We start from the raw sequence: 20,638 nt of genomic DNA on the forward strand, positions 1-20,638 counted from the left end.
TAGCCCCTTTATCTCTCCCATACCTAATATTCCCAAACAGAAGTATGGCTACACACAACATGGAAGTTGAACATCATATTTTATATGGAAACACATCTGATATGTAGCCTAGATAGTACACGTGTATGGGCTGGACACGGCACGAAACAAGCTAAAGGTTTTAGCCTGGTCTGGCTTTCACTGTGTCTGTGTCTCTGTTTTTAATACACAAGCATCCACACTGGCCCTTTTAGGGCAGCAGACAGAGCAGCTGGGTATAGTCTAGAAATTTATGAGAAAAGTAGGTGAGTTCTGGCCAAGGGACTGAAAGAGATCAATGTATTCCTCGCTGATTCACTTTTCTCTGATGTTGAGACACCCTGCTTCCTGTCCATAGCGTTACTTGTGCACATTCTTCTCATTCTCAGCATAAGGCATTAAAGTGAAGCAGAATGCACTATTTTGTACCTTGTGATGTTAGGGATACTTTGCAGAATATTTGATTTTTGAGTATGAAACTCTCATCTCCGGTGGGCTTTGAAGGTGTTGTTGAAAAGTGTGCGACTTGCTTCTTTGTAGAGGGCAGCAGCTGGAACTTAAATAAGGGTTCCAGAGGTGACCCAGAGTTTTAGGAGAAGTAAAATGTCCACAAAAACTTTTAAATCAGCCTCTGCTGTATAAAATATTCTTCACAACATTGCAGGCATTTTGGCAAAAAAAGTTCATCTCAATGAAATCATCATGATCAGTGGATTCCATCCATACAATTTTTTAACATTGCTTATTATTTCTAATTTAGTAAATCCTAAATATTTCTTTTTTGAGCTTTGGGGTTTTAGGTAGGTGATAATAATGCTTAAGGCTACATTGGTGAGAAAACTGTGGCTTTGGAACACATTGGACATACATATCAAAAGAGAAGTGGTTTGAGAGGTTTTTTTATATACCCATTAGCCTGGTGGGTTAATGCCAGCCTGGTTGCTTAATGTGTCATGCTTGCATGAAAAGGTCTGCAGGACCAAATCCAAGGTGCACCACCTGGGATTGCGCACTGCTTCCCTTGGGTTAAGTGCAGAGGATGACTTTCATTGTTACATGTGAAAATGTGCTCACTGTTGATAACAAAGACTCATTAATTGTGGGGGAATTCTACAGCTGCTGTGGTCTCTCAAAACTCAAGTATTTGCTAATTGACTTGCAAAACAGTTTTAGTGGACAATTCATTTACAGTTGCAATATGCTAGTGGCAGCATGAGACTTGAAATAAGTTCACCCTGCTCAGCCCAGCCCTACATCTCTGCTTCACTTTTTAAACTCTGCCACGCTCTACTTGACTATTCAGGTATTAATCATTATAAAATTATAATAAATAAAACTACTACAAATCTATCTAATCACACTTTATTTGTTCAGATTGTTCTGATTGGTTTTAAGGACAAGCCTCCATCAAAAAGTTTAACAACTTGTTCTTAAATGAGTCAAGATCACAGGATACTTTTACAGGAGCTCCCCAGATTAAGATTTGGCTTTGGAACATATTACAACTAAATAAATATTTGACAAAGAAACTTACCAAGCAGCTTTAAGGCTGTACAGAAATAAATATGCATGCACATATTAGCAGCCTAACCCACATTCAGGCACACAAATATCAAGTCATCCATCTGTCAAACCAAACACCCTAGACTTGTGTCCAGATCAAACACACGGTCTAGATGTTAACCAGCAGCTGAACAAACAGCCCATCCCCTTTAGGGTGCTTACTTCTCACAGCATTTATCTCCTTATTCCCTTATTTTGTTTTGATTAAAATGGTTGGTTCTTACAGGCCACCATAGCCTTGTCAGCCTTGATTGAGCTCTCCTGCTGGCTGTAGGCCTTTCATCTGTGGGGGTGTTGCCTTAGCAACTGTCGTTTTTAGCTGTTATGCTATTTGGTAGAATTTTATTGGCAGAGATTATTACATTTTATTTTTTGAAACTAGACTTTTTAAATATTACATTGTCAAATTGTACTGACATAAATCTGTTTATTTTTCTCTGAGTCATCTAGTCTCACATCTGTTTTTGACTGCTGGAGTGTATTGTGTTTGAACAGTAAGCACAGTTACCCCTAATGGCTGAGCTGTTTCTGAAACAGACTATAAAACCAGAGGGCAGGAAGGAACCTGAGCTCTTTGGTGTGACACCCACGATACTCCTGAACCCAAGAGGAAACACAGGAACTCAAATCACAGCCCCTACTGCATTTCCTGTGTGTGTACTGGATTTGTTGGTTGAGAAAATAAGTGGTTATGTGTGTATTCTCTTTGTTTCCCTTTTTTTTTTGTTGTTGTTGTCTTTGTCTTTTCTCAGCTGAATGGGTTATGGCAGACCAAAATGCAAAATTTCCAGTAGAGATAAGCTACTGTTAAACATACCTCTTGTAAGTAATTTCATATAGGCACCATACTTGCATTGGGTCATGAATTATCATAAAGGATGTTTGTTGAGCAGCTCACAGCATTAGAAAGATTAAGGGCCAGGCTCGTTTCCATTTAACTGTCATTCTCTGGATAACAGTAGCCTATAGTATTTCCATTGGAACTCTGTCTTTAGTTTTGGAATCAGCTTGAAAGCTGCAACATGTCAGTCAGATGTTGTAATTGGATCAGATGGGGAAGTTCTGTAATATTCTGAGATAAAATGCTTTAGCAAAGCTGGCGGTATGTTGTGTGTAATTTGGCTGCTCTTTGTGTCCTGAGATAATTTATTGCCAAGTCTCTCTTAGGGTTGGATACCAAATCGCAGATATTGTATTTATAAAGTATGGTACACCTAGTTGTAACATGCTTTGTTAAAGCTACAATATGCAACTTCACTTGCTACTGTATAAATCTAAATTAATCGACTCACCCCAAGCACTTCAGCTGCTTGAATTAGCACCATGTCGTTTGTAAGTTAATTGGTCACAGTGTTTATTTATGTCTTGCTATGGGCTTTCAACTAAGGCTTTACTTTATTAAGGTGGGGCTTTCTTATAATATGACACATGCACTCCCAGTTCACACTCTCAGTGGTCTATTCTCAAGGCTACATGATGCAGCAGATGTGTGGACTCTCGAAAAATGAGTGACATAATCAATGACATCAGCTCATGCATTGGTAAACTAATAATTTTAGTTATAACTATAGATGATATACAATATGTTGAACCCATAGTCCTTTATTATATTATCTAGATATTATTTAGAACACTTATGTCCATTATCAGTTTTATAAAAGATGCATACTGTAGCTTATATCTAACGTATTGTAATAAAATTCACAGACGTGTAGCTCAAAATTTCAACTTGTTAGATACATATGTTGTTTTGTCTTTTTTGTTTTGCCTTTCTTTATTAATTTTAATGGTTTAGGCTTTAAAAGTATGGTTTCATAACAGGTATTGGGAAAAAAACCCAAACAATACCCAATCCTAGTTTGTACTGGTTCAGACAAATGTGACTGTCCCTCACATTGTGACTGTTCTCATTTAGACTGGTATGAATGCTTTATTTAAGTGGATTGAGGCGTTCGGAATACCAGTAATACAATCTCTACTGTCATGTAATCTGAGGTAACACTCAGAGATCCATGAAACTCCAGCAGTCATGCCCTGAAGTAAGGCAGTGCGGGCCCAACAGTGTCTAACATACCAAGCCCATGATGAATTTCTTCCTGGTCCAACCAACTAGTGAAGTCATTACACAAGCCTTCCCTCACAAGGATGCCATATGACTTTTTGTAACTTTACTAATGACATAGTGCTTTTTACAAGTGTAGTGTGTGTGTCTCCCTGGGTGATGAACTGGTTTGGCCAGGTCAAATGTAGAAACATTTCCTTACTGGGAGACTCTAGCAGCTTCTCTTGAAATTGCGATATGGTGCAATAAGTGACCAGTGGGTGCAGGCTAGCCAGCACTAGCAATAGTCAGATATTACTACACTGTCATAGGTCATCATCATCATAGGTCTCCCAAGGCAATTGGTTTGACATTTTATTTTTCAATAAGTTTATATAAAAGGGGTAAAATGGTTCCAATTTGGTAATGTACTAACTTTAATAGTGTAATATATATCTAGAAAGTTGTGTAATGTATTCCTCATACTACATTTTCTGCCTTGTATGCCATTCCACTAGGCTGACATGGAGTTGGTGTATTGTTAAAGAGCCTCTTATTAAAGTTGTAGAGAAACTAGGCAGAGAGAGGCTCACGTGAAAGAGAAGAGAAGAGATAGCTGGCGAAGAGGTTCAAAGTGCTTTCAGTAGTGTATTGTTTTTTATTTGGGTTCGAAAATCCAACTCAAAGTGGCGGGTGAGCTGTTGATAACTAAATCTGCAAATTGTGGTTGCAGTTTTGTTGCCGCAGGTGTGTGCCATGTGTCCAACTTGAATATCTCCCACATTCCATCTCTGATCCCTTCCTAATTGTTTTTTCTCTATATATGTAATCTGAACTTGGCTTTGTCACATCGATTGATCAAAGCAAGATCCTCTGTTGAACTGTCACCGTGTATTAACGGCACAAAAACTCTCTTCATTTTCATAAATGCAAATGAGCATACAATTCATTGATCCAAAGTGTACCAACAAAATATATGCAGACATTAGAAGGTAAACTATATCCAATAACAGATCCCTGATTACCACAGGACTCATAACATAAAAAAACAACTTGCTGTGTCATGAGTCATACTCAGTGGAAATTAGCAACGTGGTAGACACATCTTTAATCAATCTAATTGCTTGGATGAAACCACTTTTTGTATTTATCTTGCCATATGGTATGTAATTATCAAAGAAGTAAGAAACTGACTGATAGGCCTGCTCTAATTTAATATGGCAGAAGATCTTTGTTGGATTATCAGAATACCTTAAAAATAAATCAATAAAATCTGAAGACGCTGTAGATACTCGGCTCTTTCCTATATGTGACCAATCTTCAGCTGTAATTGAAAGCTTGTGCTCCATTAAAAACTGATCAGCCTTTTTATAATTACCTTTTGATGGTATTTATCCTGTTTCGCATTTAGCCTCTAAAAGAGGCACAAACAACTCCCCCCTGCTTTAAACCAAAGATCTAAAGCAGATGGTGGGGCTGGGCACCCTCCTGAATCATCCCTCCCCAGGCCTCAACTGCTATTTCAGGTTGTTACCGATGAGCCACTGTGCATGTGCAAATTCAGCCCTGGTAGTGATGTAGTACAGCATGTCCCAGATTGTTGGTGAAGACTAGAATCGACTAGGGAGGTGTAGAAATTTTTAGAGAGCTTATTTTTTAGAAATACATAGCTGCCCCCCGCAAATTGAAACAATACATTTTAGACAGATTGATTGATAGAAAAGTTAATTTGGATCATCGGGTGAAGCATATTGATGGGCTCGAGACAGAAATCCCACTCTTCCTGGCCCTCTAACAGTGGATGAGTTGTTTTTAGTGAAGCCCAGTTTCTCTCTCTGAAGGTCAACAGTGTGGGTCAGTACTCATCCTGCTTACAAGGCAGTTTCATTGACAATACAACAGGCCTATCTGGCAAAGCAGAATCCATTCTGAACTGCAACTTGGACATATTTGTCACCCTGAATGGGGTTATGGGAAGTATGTGATGTGGCCTTCAAAGGAGCAACTGGATGAAATCCAGTTCAGAAACAAAAGGGCTTTGGACCAAACCGACTAAACTGCACTCTCTCATTCTTTATATTGGCAGCATGTGCATTCTGGGCCACATTGACTGGATGTCCACAAGTCAGCTGTATTTGTTGCTGACAGCTGTATATTCCCTGCTTTAATTGTGCAGGCCAGTATCCACTCACATCAACATGAACCTGAATAAAGTTGTTAAAACTTTTAAAGCCAATTCAGATAGTTTGCTTGCTTGATGGATACACACAGAGAGAGAAAAGGAGTGGCATTTATTATTTGAGTGAGTGAGTGAGTGAGTGACAAGTTATTTTTCACCTTTGTTACACCTGTTCCTTTATGTATCATGTAGTATCATTTCTCTACACAATGCACAGGTGCACTCATCTCTCCTCAGCTCCTCAGTTTGAAAGGGATCACAGGAGGCTTTGATGCCCCACAACAAAAATACAAATTCTCTCTCTCTCTCTCACTCACTCACTCACTTACACACATATCTCTAGGCACAGAGGTATGCACACGTGTTTACGAGTCAGGAATGCACCATATATTAGGAACCCTCACTTTGACAGTAACATAGATCCAACTTAAAAATGCAACTTTGAATTAGAGTGGTTGGAGTTTTAGACGTTTGACATCCCATTTCATTCTCTGTTGTTGCCTGCAGCTGGGGGATTCAGAAGAAGCAAGTATGATCAAAGGGAGCTATTTAGCTGTCCTCAAACACTAAAGCAACTTATTTCACATATTTGCCTTGGGTTGTTGCCTCACTCTCTTCTGTAATTTTCAGATAATGTTAAGTTATGTTGAACTTAAGGTGGATAGACCCAAAAATGCTGCTTACACGTGGAAACGTTTTTGTCCAAGTTGATGTTTTCAATCTGTTTTTGAAGAATCTCTGGCTTTGTTGTCCCTGAGATGCCAGAATTGTAGAAAATAGCAACACGAAATCTTGCCTCAGTTAAGGTTAAAACCAGTTTCTCCTGGCTACATTTATAGTGGCTATGCATTAGGGTGTTTGGAGGGGCTTAAAAGTTTTAGGTTTTGAAAAGTGTTGAGTGGGCTTGAAAAATTTGGGCTTGAAAAACTTTATCTGGAAGAAAGGATAAAGATAAAGGAAACAGATGCATTTTCAAATGCATGTGCATTTTGCCTTCATTGCTACAGATGATTTTTCTTTAAATAAAATGTGAGTTTACAAAGTACATCATGCTCTAGTTTCAGGAAGTACAAGACCAGTAGTTTTCTCTTGACAGGTGGTTGGCTTTTAACATTAATTCCCTCATGTAATTTAACTTGGTCCTGCAGCTTCAATGGCCAGTACTTGACTGGGAAAATGAATGATTTAATGAGTTTCCTTGTGCAGTCATGAAGATAATTGTGTTAAATGATCCAGTACACTCCTTTGTGTCTGTGCCATGGTAGCTTTGGTTTAATTCCCACATCCTCTGTAGATGGAAGCAATGGCACAGTTTACCCATTAATCAGAAATGCCTAGTGGACTTTTATGTAGTCACATTTAAAACTAAACCACCCCCTTCATGCTCATTGGTGGTCTCCTACATTTATTAGTGGCCTGGGGTTCTTGAAGTTTAGCTTTTGCAGTGTTTGCTCTACGTTGTTGTAGAAATTATATTATTCATGTGTTCATAGCTTATTACGGTTGATTGTGTAGCCGCTGTTATAGGCATTCATTCAAATTTAGTATTGTTGGAATCCCTCCCTTGGGCACAATCAGTCTTTATATAAGATGCTTGTTTCCTAATGAGTGCCAAAAGGAAGGAGCTGCTACTCGGATATACAAAAAAAAAAAGAAAATCTACACTTTCTTATAGATTTGATGTAAATTGTTCGCATATCAAGGTTGTAAAAGGATTTAATTCCGATGAATGAAGCCAAGCATTTTGATATTTTGATTACTAGATTAAGAACACATGGCCGTGCACCCCTGCTACACAACAGCTTTTACCCCTCATTCACTGGAAGCTTTCTAATTGAGTCATTGGTTGATTGGCCATCAAGTAGCTTGACATACTGAACTATTGATGGTCTCCTATAAAGGCTCTCAAGACATTTGTTACTGTCTAATTGTCTTATCAAATACTTCTGCTTGTTTCTATTCACTTTACGTCTGTATTAATGAGAGTATTCATGAAGCACTTGGTTGGCCAGAATCTGATTCATTCCCAAGCATGTGGTTCTACTGTTACTCTTTACTCTTCCCTTAATTCTGGCTTAGAATAGACTGTATTTTAAGTATTGGTGACTACAAAAGCTAAGGTTCACTTGAGAATAAACAAATTGTTTTTATTAATTTTTTTAGCATTAGTGTAGGTGTCTAGAACAAAAGCAATTGGCACAGAGAGGTGGACAACAGCACCTACACATGACGACCCATGACGATGATGTTGCAGTGGCAACAAAAGTAAATCAATTACACAAGCAAGTTACATACAGAAAGTTGGAAAGTATCGCCACAGCGACTCATCTGCCTCCATCTAACCCTATCCTCTTCATCCTCTTCTCTCACACAAACTACCTTCATGTTCTCTCTCACTACATCCATAAATCTCCTCTTTAGCGTATTTTCTTGTAACTACAAAACAAATTATAAATTGGGACTTGGGTTTGTGGTTTGTGGGAGACTGAAATTCTTGAGCCATTACTGATCTTGTTCCAGTAAATGTGTAGCATTTAATCGCAGTTCCTTCTGTACATTTTCAGTATAATTCAATATTCAATATTATAAAAAGCGTTATAGTCAAAATGTTTCTTAGTTCCAGTATGATAGTTTCTCACAGCTAAACAACAGCATCTAGATTGGCTTCACAAGCAAAGGATCCAATGTCGTTCATAGCTTCAGAAATCTGGACCTATAGAAGTTAGCAGTTCACAAGTGAATATTGCCTTTTGAAGATGCTACACATTAGACATATGATGCAAATTGGAATTGTGGACTATTTAAACATATAATGTCGGGCAACCATATGGATTTGTCTGAGTGATGAGACAAGCAGCACATATTTGTGTATTTCATTTTACAACAAGCTCTTATAACCTAGCTTTTTTTTAAATTTTATTTTAAAGTATGAAAAACACGTTGCCTGAATAAACAATTGTCATGTTGAACACCCTATGTGCTAGTTTATATTGGCACCCAGTTCTGTGAGTTGTAAATTAAACAAAAAAAGTGAATCCATGTTACAGCCTGTGTGTTTTCTGACTCTGAGATGAGGAATCTCTCTGTGCTCCTCTTAACTGGTGTCTGTGTGGCTCTAAATCACCTCATTAATCTGATTCCTCTGCTGAAGATGTCTGGCCCAGGCCACCTTCCATTAGGAGAAATCCATCATACATTTGGCCCTGGCCAGACAGGACTCAAAGGGGGGTTGGTGAGGGCGGGAGTGTTGTGTGCTCTGTGCCTTAACTCTGGGTGTAATGAAAATCACATTCCATTCATCCTGAAGTTATTTTGGAACTTAATGAAACACCTGAGACCAGTGTTGCCACACTCATATCTCTATAAACATTACCAGGACCCATAACTTTAGCTTAAAAAGCTCCTTTTGAATTTTTCAGTATTGATGTCTACAGGTGGCTGTACTGTAACTATCCAGCTACTTCAGTTGTTTTTTTTTTTTTGCAATGTTGTGACTTTGACTTTTTTTGCTATTATTTTAACCAATCAGCCATGATTTCAGTGCAACGTTGCAATTTAAAACATTACAAAAACATTGCAACATGCATCCCAATTAGTTTTTGGAGAAACTGTTTTGAAATCTAGCATTTTAGGCCACCTTAAAAAAAAGAGCCCAGCAACATCCTAGAGGGAATGATTTAATGGATTGTACCTGTGTAGTTTTTGTAAGAATCGTGATTTGAATTAGCTGTAGCCTCTTGTATAACATATAAATACTTCTCTTTCTGATCTGTGTATGTTTCTCTTCTTTGTGTGTTTCCTTAGAAATCCGGGCCCAGTTAGTGGAGCAGCAGAAATGTCTGGACCAGCAGACAGAGATGAGGGTCCAGCTGCTGCAGGACCTTCAGGACTTCTTCAGAAAGAAGGCAGAGATTGAGATGGAATACTCAAGAAACCTTGAGAAACTGGCTGAGCGCTTCATGGCAAAGACTCGCAGTACCAAGGATCACCAGCAGTACAAGTTAGGAGATGATGTCTTAGTGTTTTTTTCTCTTGTCAGTTTTTTACATAGGTTAATGGTGTATTACAGTTTGAGTTTCTGGCGATCTTGCCTTATTATACTGTAAGTGTGTTCTCAAGGAAAAAGCAGACATTAGCATATTGTTTGAACTTGCGGTGGGAACAAAAATAAAACATGTTTATCCTCACTGTCTGCAAATAGCCTGGGCTGTGTGTCTGAGGCTGCTGTGGCTCTAACAGCTGTGTGTGCCTGTGACTGGTGTTATTGGTGAGAGAAATCTGGTATGGCAGTGTGGTTTTCATCACATGATGTACAATTTGGTCATTTTGGCAAATGCTTAGAAGTGCATTGCCTAAGTAAATACAAGGTGTCCGAATAACATTAGAAACCCTCCTGTGAATTTTAAATCAAATGGTCTATATATTTATATCCAGATAAACAACACACATACAGTAATGATTCTGTGTTCATCATATTTTCTGGGTTGTTTTCATTGGACTGATGGGTCTGTGATGTTTGTTGTTGTCATTCTGGTCATTCTTTTTACCATTTCATATATGAGAGTTGAGCTTGGCGGGAACAGTGTAATGAAAAATTTCTAAATGAGCAGCGGTTATAAACAGGACCATTGGTTGGCTGTAGTTATGTAAAAACAGTTAACATAACTGATGTTCAGAGAATGATTCTTTAAGACTACTTTAATGTTATACAGTATATAGATAATGTTGGAATGAGCCACAACAGTATGTTGTATATATTTTGTGATATGCTTACCTGAAAACTTCCTCTGAATTTGTTTCTGAAGATGGAGAGGGGGCTATCCCAGGTTGAGTCCTTTGAGTCCTTAGAGTCACTAGTTAAGCCATCATGCATGTCTTTGGAACGTGGGAGCAAATGCACATGCTAACCACTCCACCACCATGCTTACGTCAGTGTATATACCCAGTATATAATTCAATTATAATAAGAAATTGGACTTCCCATATGGTAATTTAATTGAATACATGAAAAGGGGCTTTATTGTGATAGATGTAGTTATCGTGATATGAAATGGACTGTATTGGGGTAGGAAATGTTGGCATCTATCTATGTGAGCAGTTAGATTTTTTTATACCATTTATTCAGCATTCAGAGCCTAAGCCTGCCAGGATGTTGACTGTAGCATGGCCAACAGTGGACCGAGTTTGGGACTTTAAATAGGCACTAATCTGTCAGTCTCTTAATGCCACTGAGGACAAATGTTCAATTGCACTAGTGTCCTTCTTTTTGTTTCTTTCTTAGAGAAAACAAAACCGCATACCCACATCTTTGTCCAGTTTACAGCAACAGTCTAAGGGAGAGTCATTCTGCACAGTGCATTTGTGTTTCAGTGACTGTTTGCAGAACAGACACACGCAAATGAACAAATATAGGCAAACACTCTCTTCTGTCTTTCTCATTCATTAACACACACACGTACCCAACGAGCCAGTTTATTATGCATAGTTTGTTCAGGGAGGGACACAGAAATGTCGAGCAGAGGAACCACTGAATTATTAATAACACCAAAGCCAAAGCTGGACTCATCTTAAATAGACTGCTTTTATCCAGAATGAAGTTCATAGTTACCTGACACGTTATCCTGAGCTACAAAGAGAGAGAGTGTGTAGAGAACATTTTGCATTGTTCTTATTTGACATGTAACACCATGTATGTGTGTGCATGCAGAATTCACAGGACAGCTAGAATTATTGTGCTTTGAAATTTAAAAAATGATATGGTCCAATTAGGGCTTGCAGTGAACACTTTGATTCAATAGAAGCTGTGTGGCTATATTGCAGGCGAACGTCACTCACTGTGTTGCAGCTATAAAGGCTGCCACCACAGTTTGTTAATGACTGATGTCATCAGAAAGGCACTAGAAGGACTTTGCCATTTTGCCTCTGTTGCTGATAAGGGCTTCTGTTTCAATACGCTGCATACCAAAGTGGTAATTATCCTTTATTGCCAGCATCCTGCCACTATATGAGAGTGCAAGTACAGTGCACCCAGAAAGTATTCCCAGCGCTGAACTTTTTACACCTTTTATGTTACAGACCAAAATGGATCAAATTTATTATTTCCTTCAAAATTCTACAAACAATGTCCCATAATGACAATGTGAAAGAAGTTTGTTTGAGATCTTTGCAAATTTATTAAAAATAAAAAAAAAATGAAGAAAAATCATGTGCATAATATAGTATATATTCTTGATTTGGAAAAGCATATAAGGTTTTTACATAAGGTCCAACAGTTAACAGTGCATGTCAGAGCATAAACCAAGCCGTGAAGTCCAAGCAATTGTCTGTAGACCTCCAAGACAGGATTCTATCAAGGCACAGATCTGGGGAATGGTACAGAAAACTTTCTCTAGCATTGAAGGTCCCAATCAGAACTGTGGCCTCAATCATCAGTAAATGGAAGAAGTTTGTAACCACCAGGACTCTTCCTAGAGCAGTCCGGCCAAAGTGAGAGATCAAGAGAGGAAGGACCTTAGTCAGGGAGATGACCAAGAATCCGGTGGTCACTCTGAAAGAGCTTCTGTGTTTCTCTGTTGAGATAGGAGAACCCTTCAGAAGAACAACCATCTCTGCAGCATTCCACCAAGCAGGCCTGTATGGTAGAGTGGCCAGACGGAAACCACTCCTCAGTAAAAGGCACGTGACAGCCGACCTGAAGGACTCTCAGACCATGAGAAGCAAAATTCTCTGGTCTGATTAAACAAAGATTGAACTCTTTGGCCTAAATGCCAAGTGTCATGTTTGGAGGAAACCAGGCACTGGTCACCACCCAGCCAACACCATACCTACTGTAAAGCCTGGTGGCAGCATCATGTCGTGGGGATGTTTTTCAGTGGAAGAACCTGGGAGATTTGATGAAAACCTTTTCCAGAGCACTCTGGACCTCAGACTGGGGCGACGGTTTATCTTTCAACAGGACAACAACCCTAAGCACACCAAGATAACGAAGTAGTGGCTACTGGTAAACTCTGAATGTCCTTCAGGGGTCTAGCTAGAGCCCAGACCCAGAACCCTATTGAACATCTCTGTAGAGATCAGAAAATGGCTGCGCACCGACGCTCTCTATCAACCTGATGGAGCTTGAGAGGTACTGCAAAGAAGAATTAAAGAAACTTCCCAAAAATTGTTGTGCCAAACTTGTAGCGTCATACTCATAAATACTTGAAGTGCTTGGTGCTAAAGGTGCTTCAACAAAGTATTAAGCAAAGGCGGTAAACACTTATGTACATGTATTTTTCTTTATTTTTAATAAATTAGCTAAGATTTTATACCAACTTCTTTCATGTTGTCATTACGGGGTATTGTTTGCAGAACAAACAACAACAACAATAATTATTATTATTATGAATTTAATCCCTTTTGATATGAGGCTGTGACATAACAAAATGTGGAAAAAAGTTAAGCGCTGGGAATACTTTCTGGGTGCACTGTATTTTGAAGCTGACCCAGCGACTCTTGAATTTAGAGCGTGAATGGACAGGACAACATACATTTGTAAAACTACTGGTAGGAGGAAATATGTTGGTCTTAAGTTTTTTGTATCATTCATTTCCCATGTTATCCCTGGAAACTAGATTCCTGATTCATACCTGTGTCTGTTAGTCTGTCTTACCCAGTTCCTGCCCCAGTTGAGGGGGAAATGATGACATTGAGAGATTTTCCTGTCATTATGTGGGGTAAGCAACTCCCAGAGGTTATTTTGTCATTACAGCCTGTCTGTCGCCCACTCGTTTTCTTGTTGTTTCGTCCTGTTTTCACTGTAGGCCACCGGGTTTATTTAATACGTCCACCCATTAACAAACAGCAAGGTGATCAGGGAACTGTATTTTATGTATTTTATTAATGACTTCCACTAGAGAATTTTATATAAGGCAGGAGCATGTATTACATCATTTTACTTATGCTCAGCATTGAGCAATACGGTGAGTTGAAGTAAATGGTGGAAATAGTCAGGGAAGTCATGTGGTGATTTAAAAGAAATCCTAAAATCCTGCAAAAAGTATGTCTAGGACGTCTGTGACCATGTGGTCACAGATAGACAAGTATATCAAGAACAAGCAAAAGACTTTTGAGATATAAGAGGTTATTTTATACACTTCTGCTGATGTATTGTGATGATGAAGCTGACCCAGCGACTCTTGAATTTAGAGCGTGAATGGACAGGACAACATACATTTGTAAAACTACTGGTAGGAGGAAATATGTTGGTCTTAAGTTTTTTGTATCATTCATTTCCCATGTTATCCCTGGAAACTAGATTCCTGATTCATACCTGTGTCTGTTAGTCTGTCTTACCCAGTTCCTGCCCCAGTTGAGGGGGAAATGATGACATTGAGAGATTTTCCTGTCATTATGTGGGGTAAGCAACTCCCAGAGGTTATTTTGTCATTACAGCCTGTCAGTCGCCCACTCGTTTTCTTGTTGTTTCGTCCTGTTTTCACTGTAGGCCACCGGGTTTATTTAATACGTCCACCCATTAACAAACAGCAAGGTGATCAGGGAACTGTATTTTATGTATTTTATTAATGACTTCCACTAGAGAATTTTATATAAGGCAGGAGCATGTATTACATCATTTTACTTATGCTCAGCATTGAGCAATACGGTGAGTTGAAGTAAATGGTGGAAATAGTCAGGGAAGTCATGTGGTGATTTAAAAGAAATCCTAAAATCCTGCAAAAAGTATGTCTAGGACGTCTGTGACCATGTGGTCACAGATAGACAAGTATATCAAGAACAAGCAAAAGACTTTTGAGATATAAGAGGTTATTTTATACACTTCTGCTGATGTATTGTGTCTAGCTTCATGTTAGTGGCCACCTTTTACATTATGCATGAAACACACATTGCACTCTGCTGATACATAATGCAGAAAGGATTTATGTTAATTGCTCTCTGACAGACAGTGTGTGTAATGCTATCCAACAGTCCTTCTGCTGTAGCTCTGGGACCACTGGGCTCCTTCCCTTTTTCTAGGTTTCTCTTCCTTTGCACATGTCATGTAGGCTTGTGGCACCAGTGCATCACTCAGCTTTTGGCTAAATCACTTTTTTCATTAATTAATTTCCTGGTGTCTTTGAAAATCAAAATGTGCTCTGGAATGCTCTAAGATGTTTTTTATGTCAGCATCTTTGGCCCTGCCTTTATCAAATGTAGTTTGCTTCCTGTTTTTGCACAGTCTCCGGGAATATTTCAGCTGGTTGAAATGTTTCTCTCAGTTATTCATTATGAGAGATGCTTGTTTTTTGCTCCTGCAGCAGATGTGTTGCCAGTTTTAAAGGCAAGTTCAGGGTTGGGTCACTTGGCAAGTGCAGAGTTTCACCTGTTGTGTTGACAAGTGCTGCCTATCTATGCAAACTACGTTAGTGAGGGGAGAGCAAAGGCGAGTGTCCATATGGTTCCTGCAAGACTTGACCCTAGACTCAACCTTCAAACCTCTTACAAACGCACATGCACAGACACACATTCATATTCTTTGCTGCTTTTTAGCAGGCAGGGGAAATGTTCGCGATTAACCCAGAGGAAATCAGCCTGCACTCCTGGGCTTATGTAGGGCCCCTGCTCACTTTTGCCTGGACTATGTCCCACAGTTGACTTGGAAGCAGCCGCCACATAGCACAGGAAACACTTTTCCTCTTTTCCTTGTCTGTGTCTGCTGTCACAGTTTATATGTAATTTTATTTAAAATAAAACCATGGCTTTTCCAACTTCATTCCAAGTGTATTTAAAAATAGTGGCACACTCTTTCCTGGTAGTATGAAGTTAGCTTGGCTTGGAGTATTTAAGAGAGCTCTGCCCCAGAAATGTCTGTGATACAAAGTATTTCCAACTTAAGCTTGTAGTCTTGGTAATACCTTGGGCACCTAAGGAGTTTGTAGATATCCTGCATACTTGGAAACTGTCACAAATTCATTAAAAAAAGCAAATATCAATAAATATAATAAATTAGTGCTAAGACACTGGCATCAATACATGCACAATGGAAAATGTTAACTGGAATCACAGGTTTTAGTCTTAGTGGCATAGTTCATACTTATTAGTAACGTAGCAAATAAAACACCAGGTCACTAGTTAACTGTTGTGATGCCTGACTGTTTCACCGGTCTATTTAGGAAAGACCAGAATCTGCTGTCACCGGTCAACTGCTGGTACCTGCTGCTGAACCAGGTGAGGAGGGAGAGTAAGGACCATGCCACACTGAGCGACATCTACCTCAACAACGTCATCATGAGGTTCATGCAGATCAGCGAGGACTCCACGCGACTGCTCAAAAAGGTGACGGCATAAAATATATTGAGTGTCATGACCACACAAGTCCCTAAAAGTCACTTTTTGAGTGCTACAACCTACTTTTAATTACTTTTGCTTGCATTACTTTTATTTAGTACTTGCTGTACTAATGTTTGACCCCTACTTTAAGAGGTCAGATGTGTCCTTTGAATTCACCACTAAGATATTCCAGATTTTCCAGAGTGGTCAAATTGAGCAGTAGCGTTTGTAGTTATTTATGTTATATAAACATCGTCTTTCACTTTCATTTAACCCATTTGTTTGACAACAAAGTACTGTATATTTAATTGCATGATGTGCAGGATACAGTTTATAATCAGTTTTGTGTTTGATGGTATGAGCTCTGCTTGGCTCCTGTGGTTTAGTTTTATGAATTGGAGTAAGGCAAAGGAACCCTGGTCACCACAATTTCAGATATGCATTCACTCTCATGTTTGAAGACTGTGGCTTCATGGCCGACAACCGGGCCTCTTCTTAACTTTTGCACCACAAAGACGACAACACCCTAACAGATTAGGAGCTCGTATGCTGCAGGAGTCACATGTACTCACCACAGGCCTAAATTATAAAGTGACTTTTAACTTCAGAGGGAGTGCCTTTTTGTCAGTTTCATTTTTTCTATGTTTTTCTCCTCCCTTTCTTTTTTTATCTAGTTTACTTTTAAACCCAAACATCTAACCTTCAGATTCAAAAAAGCAGATGTAAAGTTTTCTTTCTTGGTTTTTAACAGGGTACGATATGTGGTTTTTATTTGATTGTATGGGAGAATGGCCTTTGATTACTCGCCGCAACCCCCCACACACCCACCCAACACAAACAGGAAGCGGCAGTGGTTGTTTCCTCTTGTCAGTGTTTCAAGGATTTACGTTCTACCATTGAACCCACTGCTGATTTACATTTGTAGTGGAACTCTGAATACACCGTGTCAAATCCACACAATCTGCAGGCCAGAGCACTGGAACCCTGCTCCTTGCTGAAGAATCTGCCACATCTAACAATATTATATGATTGTTGCCAGAGGTCAGTTTAATGTTTTTATTGCAGTTTGTCAGTGGATCCAGGTGACATTGTGCAGACAAATGGCAGTCTAGTGGGAGACTGCGGTTCATAGGAGACCTGAAATGCAACTCACCTCCTAATTAAAGCTTCCCTGAGCCTTTGATCTCAGCAGAGCTTCATTAACAAGGCACAAACAACAGAGAGGTCCCCTACGTTTGGCTTTCTTGGTTTCAAAAAGACAGCTGTACTGTCATCCTTCAAGGACATCAAAGACCTGTGTTCTTATTTCTGTGTATGTTCTGGTCTGAAATTGTGAGGAGGAACAGCACAGAAGGACCCCAGACTTGACCTGTTTGCTGTTTAGCAAGTGGATTTGTGTCTACATTCTGGTCAATTTTGAAGCAACAGCAATCACCAATTCTTTTAGAAATATTTATAATATAAAATTTTTTAACTTTGATTACAAAAGTGAAGTACTGGTCTTTTTTATATATTTATGTCAGATCTTGATGTATTTGGTTTTCATTATTCCTACAACCAGTTCTTCATTTTACTCTGTCCCGTTTATTTGTGAGAGTCACTTTCTGTGGTTGCAACTACAAGGTTTATTTCCCGAAGCTCAAGGCACTTCTAAACCTTTTTACAGGCAAAAGTACGTTCCGGACCCGGTTGCAGTCTCTTTCCCTAGGTAGATTTCTGTCAGGGAAGGCCAATTTCCAACATAATCCGGTTTCTAATCGGTTATCTCCAACTGCGCATATGTGTAACAATTCATGTGTGTAAATTGAGACAGTTCCCGTTGAGCAGTTGAATGTACTTTTTCTTTTTTCTTCTCCGCCTATGCTGTCACTCCGCCGTGAAATCTGCTGTGACACAAACACTAACACACAAAACAGTCAGAAAGCCGTGTTTTCTGTCACTATACAGTTAAAGTCTGTGTTCCAGGCTTATAAGTCAGAGGTGGAGGAGAAAGTTACTCTTACTCTACTCAAGTTACTCTTCTGCTGCATGTATATTCACAATACTTAAGTGACACTTTTCAGTACTTCCAAAAGTCAATTGAAAAATGTAAATATACGGCTTTTTGCTGTCCCTTCAGCGGTCGCTGATGTAGTTCCCCAATTAACTAAGAAAGCTGATTTCTCCGAGTACCCCAGTCAACACGCAGTCACTTTGACAGGTCAAAATGTGTGCTGTGAATAAAGCATGTACTGTCTTACACCACAGGCCAGATGTATAAACTGTGCCTGCATACAATAAGATTATGCAGTGAGAGATTGCTTGCAGATAAATGAATGAAATGAGCACCATAGATGGCCACAGCCTTGCAAAACGGTTGTATGTAATGACAGCTGTGCAAATTGATGTTCAAGAGTGTCCACAGTACACATAAAATTGTTAAAGTTAGCAAGGGTCTGTGGGGACCCTGTACTTAATGTCTATGTGCAGCCCAAAGTTTAGTCCAGATGGATTTTCAGTACTGCAGGTGCACAAACTGCATGCTTCAGACAAGTAAGCCCATTTTGTGTGCTTGACATACTTTTTTTTTGCCATCCTTTGTCCTATTTATGTTTATAACAGTTTCACACTATTATTAGTGTGTTTATATTTGACAATTCTATGTAGTTCACCATCATGTTTTCTAGTGTGTTTTGTCCATGTATGAACACCTTTGATACCTGTTCATTTGAACAATCCTTTACACTTGTTTGTTCTTGAGCATGACCAGGCTAGCTGTTTTCCTCAGGTTTTAGTTTATATGCTAAGGTATGATTAAAAAAAATTCTATATCCTATCTGTAGTTAACTAAGTGATAAGACTGACATACAAAGATCGTTTCATTTCTGTCTTTCAAAAATACATTATTTGTTAAACTATTCTCTGTGCCACAAGCCTGTTTTTATGAAATCCATAAAGACCTTGTCAGATGTCTACTGTGTTACTCAACTGTATGTCAGCATTACCATGATAAGATTTTTTAGATTATCCTGAGTCCTACATAGACCCACTGGGTATACAACTGCTATCTCTATACCATGATTTATGACAGTGGCAGTATGAAACCCACCACTCCCTGAAAGTTGACTTGGTTTTGGTTGTTTGATCTTTCCAATGTGGATAAAATAAAGATGGTATGTGCTTGAAAGGGGAAAACCTTCGTAGAATCCTTTTAATGAATTAGGCAGATTTAGACCTCCCCCAAATGAGATTTCTTCAAGATGAAAGGGGGTAAGTTTTGCAAAATGAATGGCCAGCATTGATATACACTACGGCATTTAGTGAACAAATGTTATTGCTAGAGTTAAGGCAAACGTGTTCCTTTTAGCAACATTTCTTAGCTTTTCTGTATATTTCTGGTGAAAGCACTTATGAGAGATATATTTAATGTAATGTATAATGCCTCTTTCGTTTGATGTCAGCTCTTCTCACACACACTTTCTAATAGTGCAGGTGACCACGAAAAGGGTTTTTATTGAGCTCTGGACCCTTTCCCAGCCTTCTCAATGGGGAAGACCTAATGAGTGTTAGATCTGACAGATAGTCAAAGGTTCTGTCTGAACTGATGCCTCCTAATGGATTTTCCAACAGAAGTAGGCTGGTGTCTTTATGATCTTTCTAATATGTACCAGTTCCCATCATAGGACAGTTTACTAATTATATCTTTTGCAAGATATAATTACAGGTCTACTACACAATCAACGATCAAGTCATTCTACGATTTACCAAAAACTCAAGATCATTCCTTAGCCCCCTTTCCACAGACCTTTTTCAAACATGCCCGAAGTTGCCACTTGCCAGGCTTTGTGCTTTCAAAGCTCTGGATATTCAGGCTTACAGCCTACTGCCTTCTGATTATCTACGAGCTGCAAACCAGGGGACTGACAGACCAGGTGGAGCTTAGAAAGATGCTGGTCGACCAGGTCACCCAGCATGATGCTCTAATTTCAGACACCAGCCTGGCAGTCAGTAACTGAGAGTCTAATCCTCTTTGCTGTCTATTCACATGCTTGGACATTGTGCAGCTTTACCTGTGAGATACTTGTGCAGAACAAGAGTGAGAGTATGGAGATTTTTGCTGCTAAGATTTTATGACAGTGCTTAATTTTTGGTCTTTTGCAGTTTAGCTGAGTGTTTAGAGCTAAAAATTGGCATGATTTTGTTTCTTTACATGTTTGTCAAAATAAGGTGTGCAACCCTAATATAGTCTTTTCCATGAGACTTTCACTTTTGAGTGAAATATATGAATAGAATTGAAAGTGTATTTCTTGAAAACATATACAACAAATTCAGAACAAAAATAAAGTATTTGTTTGAGTTTGGGACTTTTTTGTCCTACTAGTTCGCTTTAGCTTACCTCTTATAGTTACCATAAATTGCAACAATTTAAAAAAATGTAGAAATACTAATTCCACTGATTTACTGCAGTTTTTTAAAGTTAAGTTTAGTTGGTCTACCTAAAAACCTGCATTGCATTTTTTTGATCAGAAGTAGATCATTTCTCTGTTCCA

The 20,638-nt window shown here is 38.9% G+C and overlaps 1 protein-coding gene across 9 annotated transcripts in view; it reads left to right on the forward strand.

Annotated features, from left to right (window-relative positions):
• Nucleotides 1-20,638, forward strand: part of srgap1a (SLIT-ROBO Rho GTPase activating protein 1a) — a 72,486-nt gene that overhangs the window by 16,957 nt on the left and 34,891 nt on the right. For 8 of the 9 annotated variants that reach the window (XM_067501361.1, XM_067501358.1, XM_067501362.1 and 5 more), the window contains exons 2-3: nucleotides 9,606-9,801; nucleotides 15,953-16,115. In XM_067501361.1, the coding sequence (XP_067357462.1) occupies nucleotides 9,606-9,801; nucleotides 15,953-16,115 (359 nt within the window). Of the gene's footprint in view, nucleotides 1-9,605; nucleotides 9,802-15,952; nucleotides 16,116-20,638 lie in introns of those variants that run through there. The other variant, XM_067501360.1, reaches the window with a different exon arrangement.

This window comes from Channa argus, chromosome 4, assembly GCF_033026475.1.
Source record: "Channa argus isolate prfri chromosome 4, Channa argus male v1.0, whole genome shotgun sequence".
Lineage (NCBI taxonomy): Eukaryota > Metazoa > Chordata > Actinopteri > Anabantiformes > Channidae > Channa > Channa argus.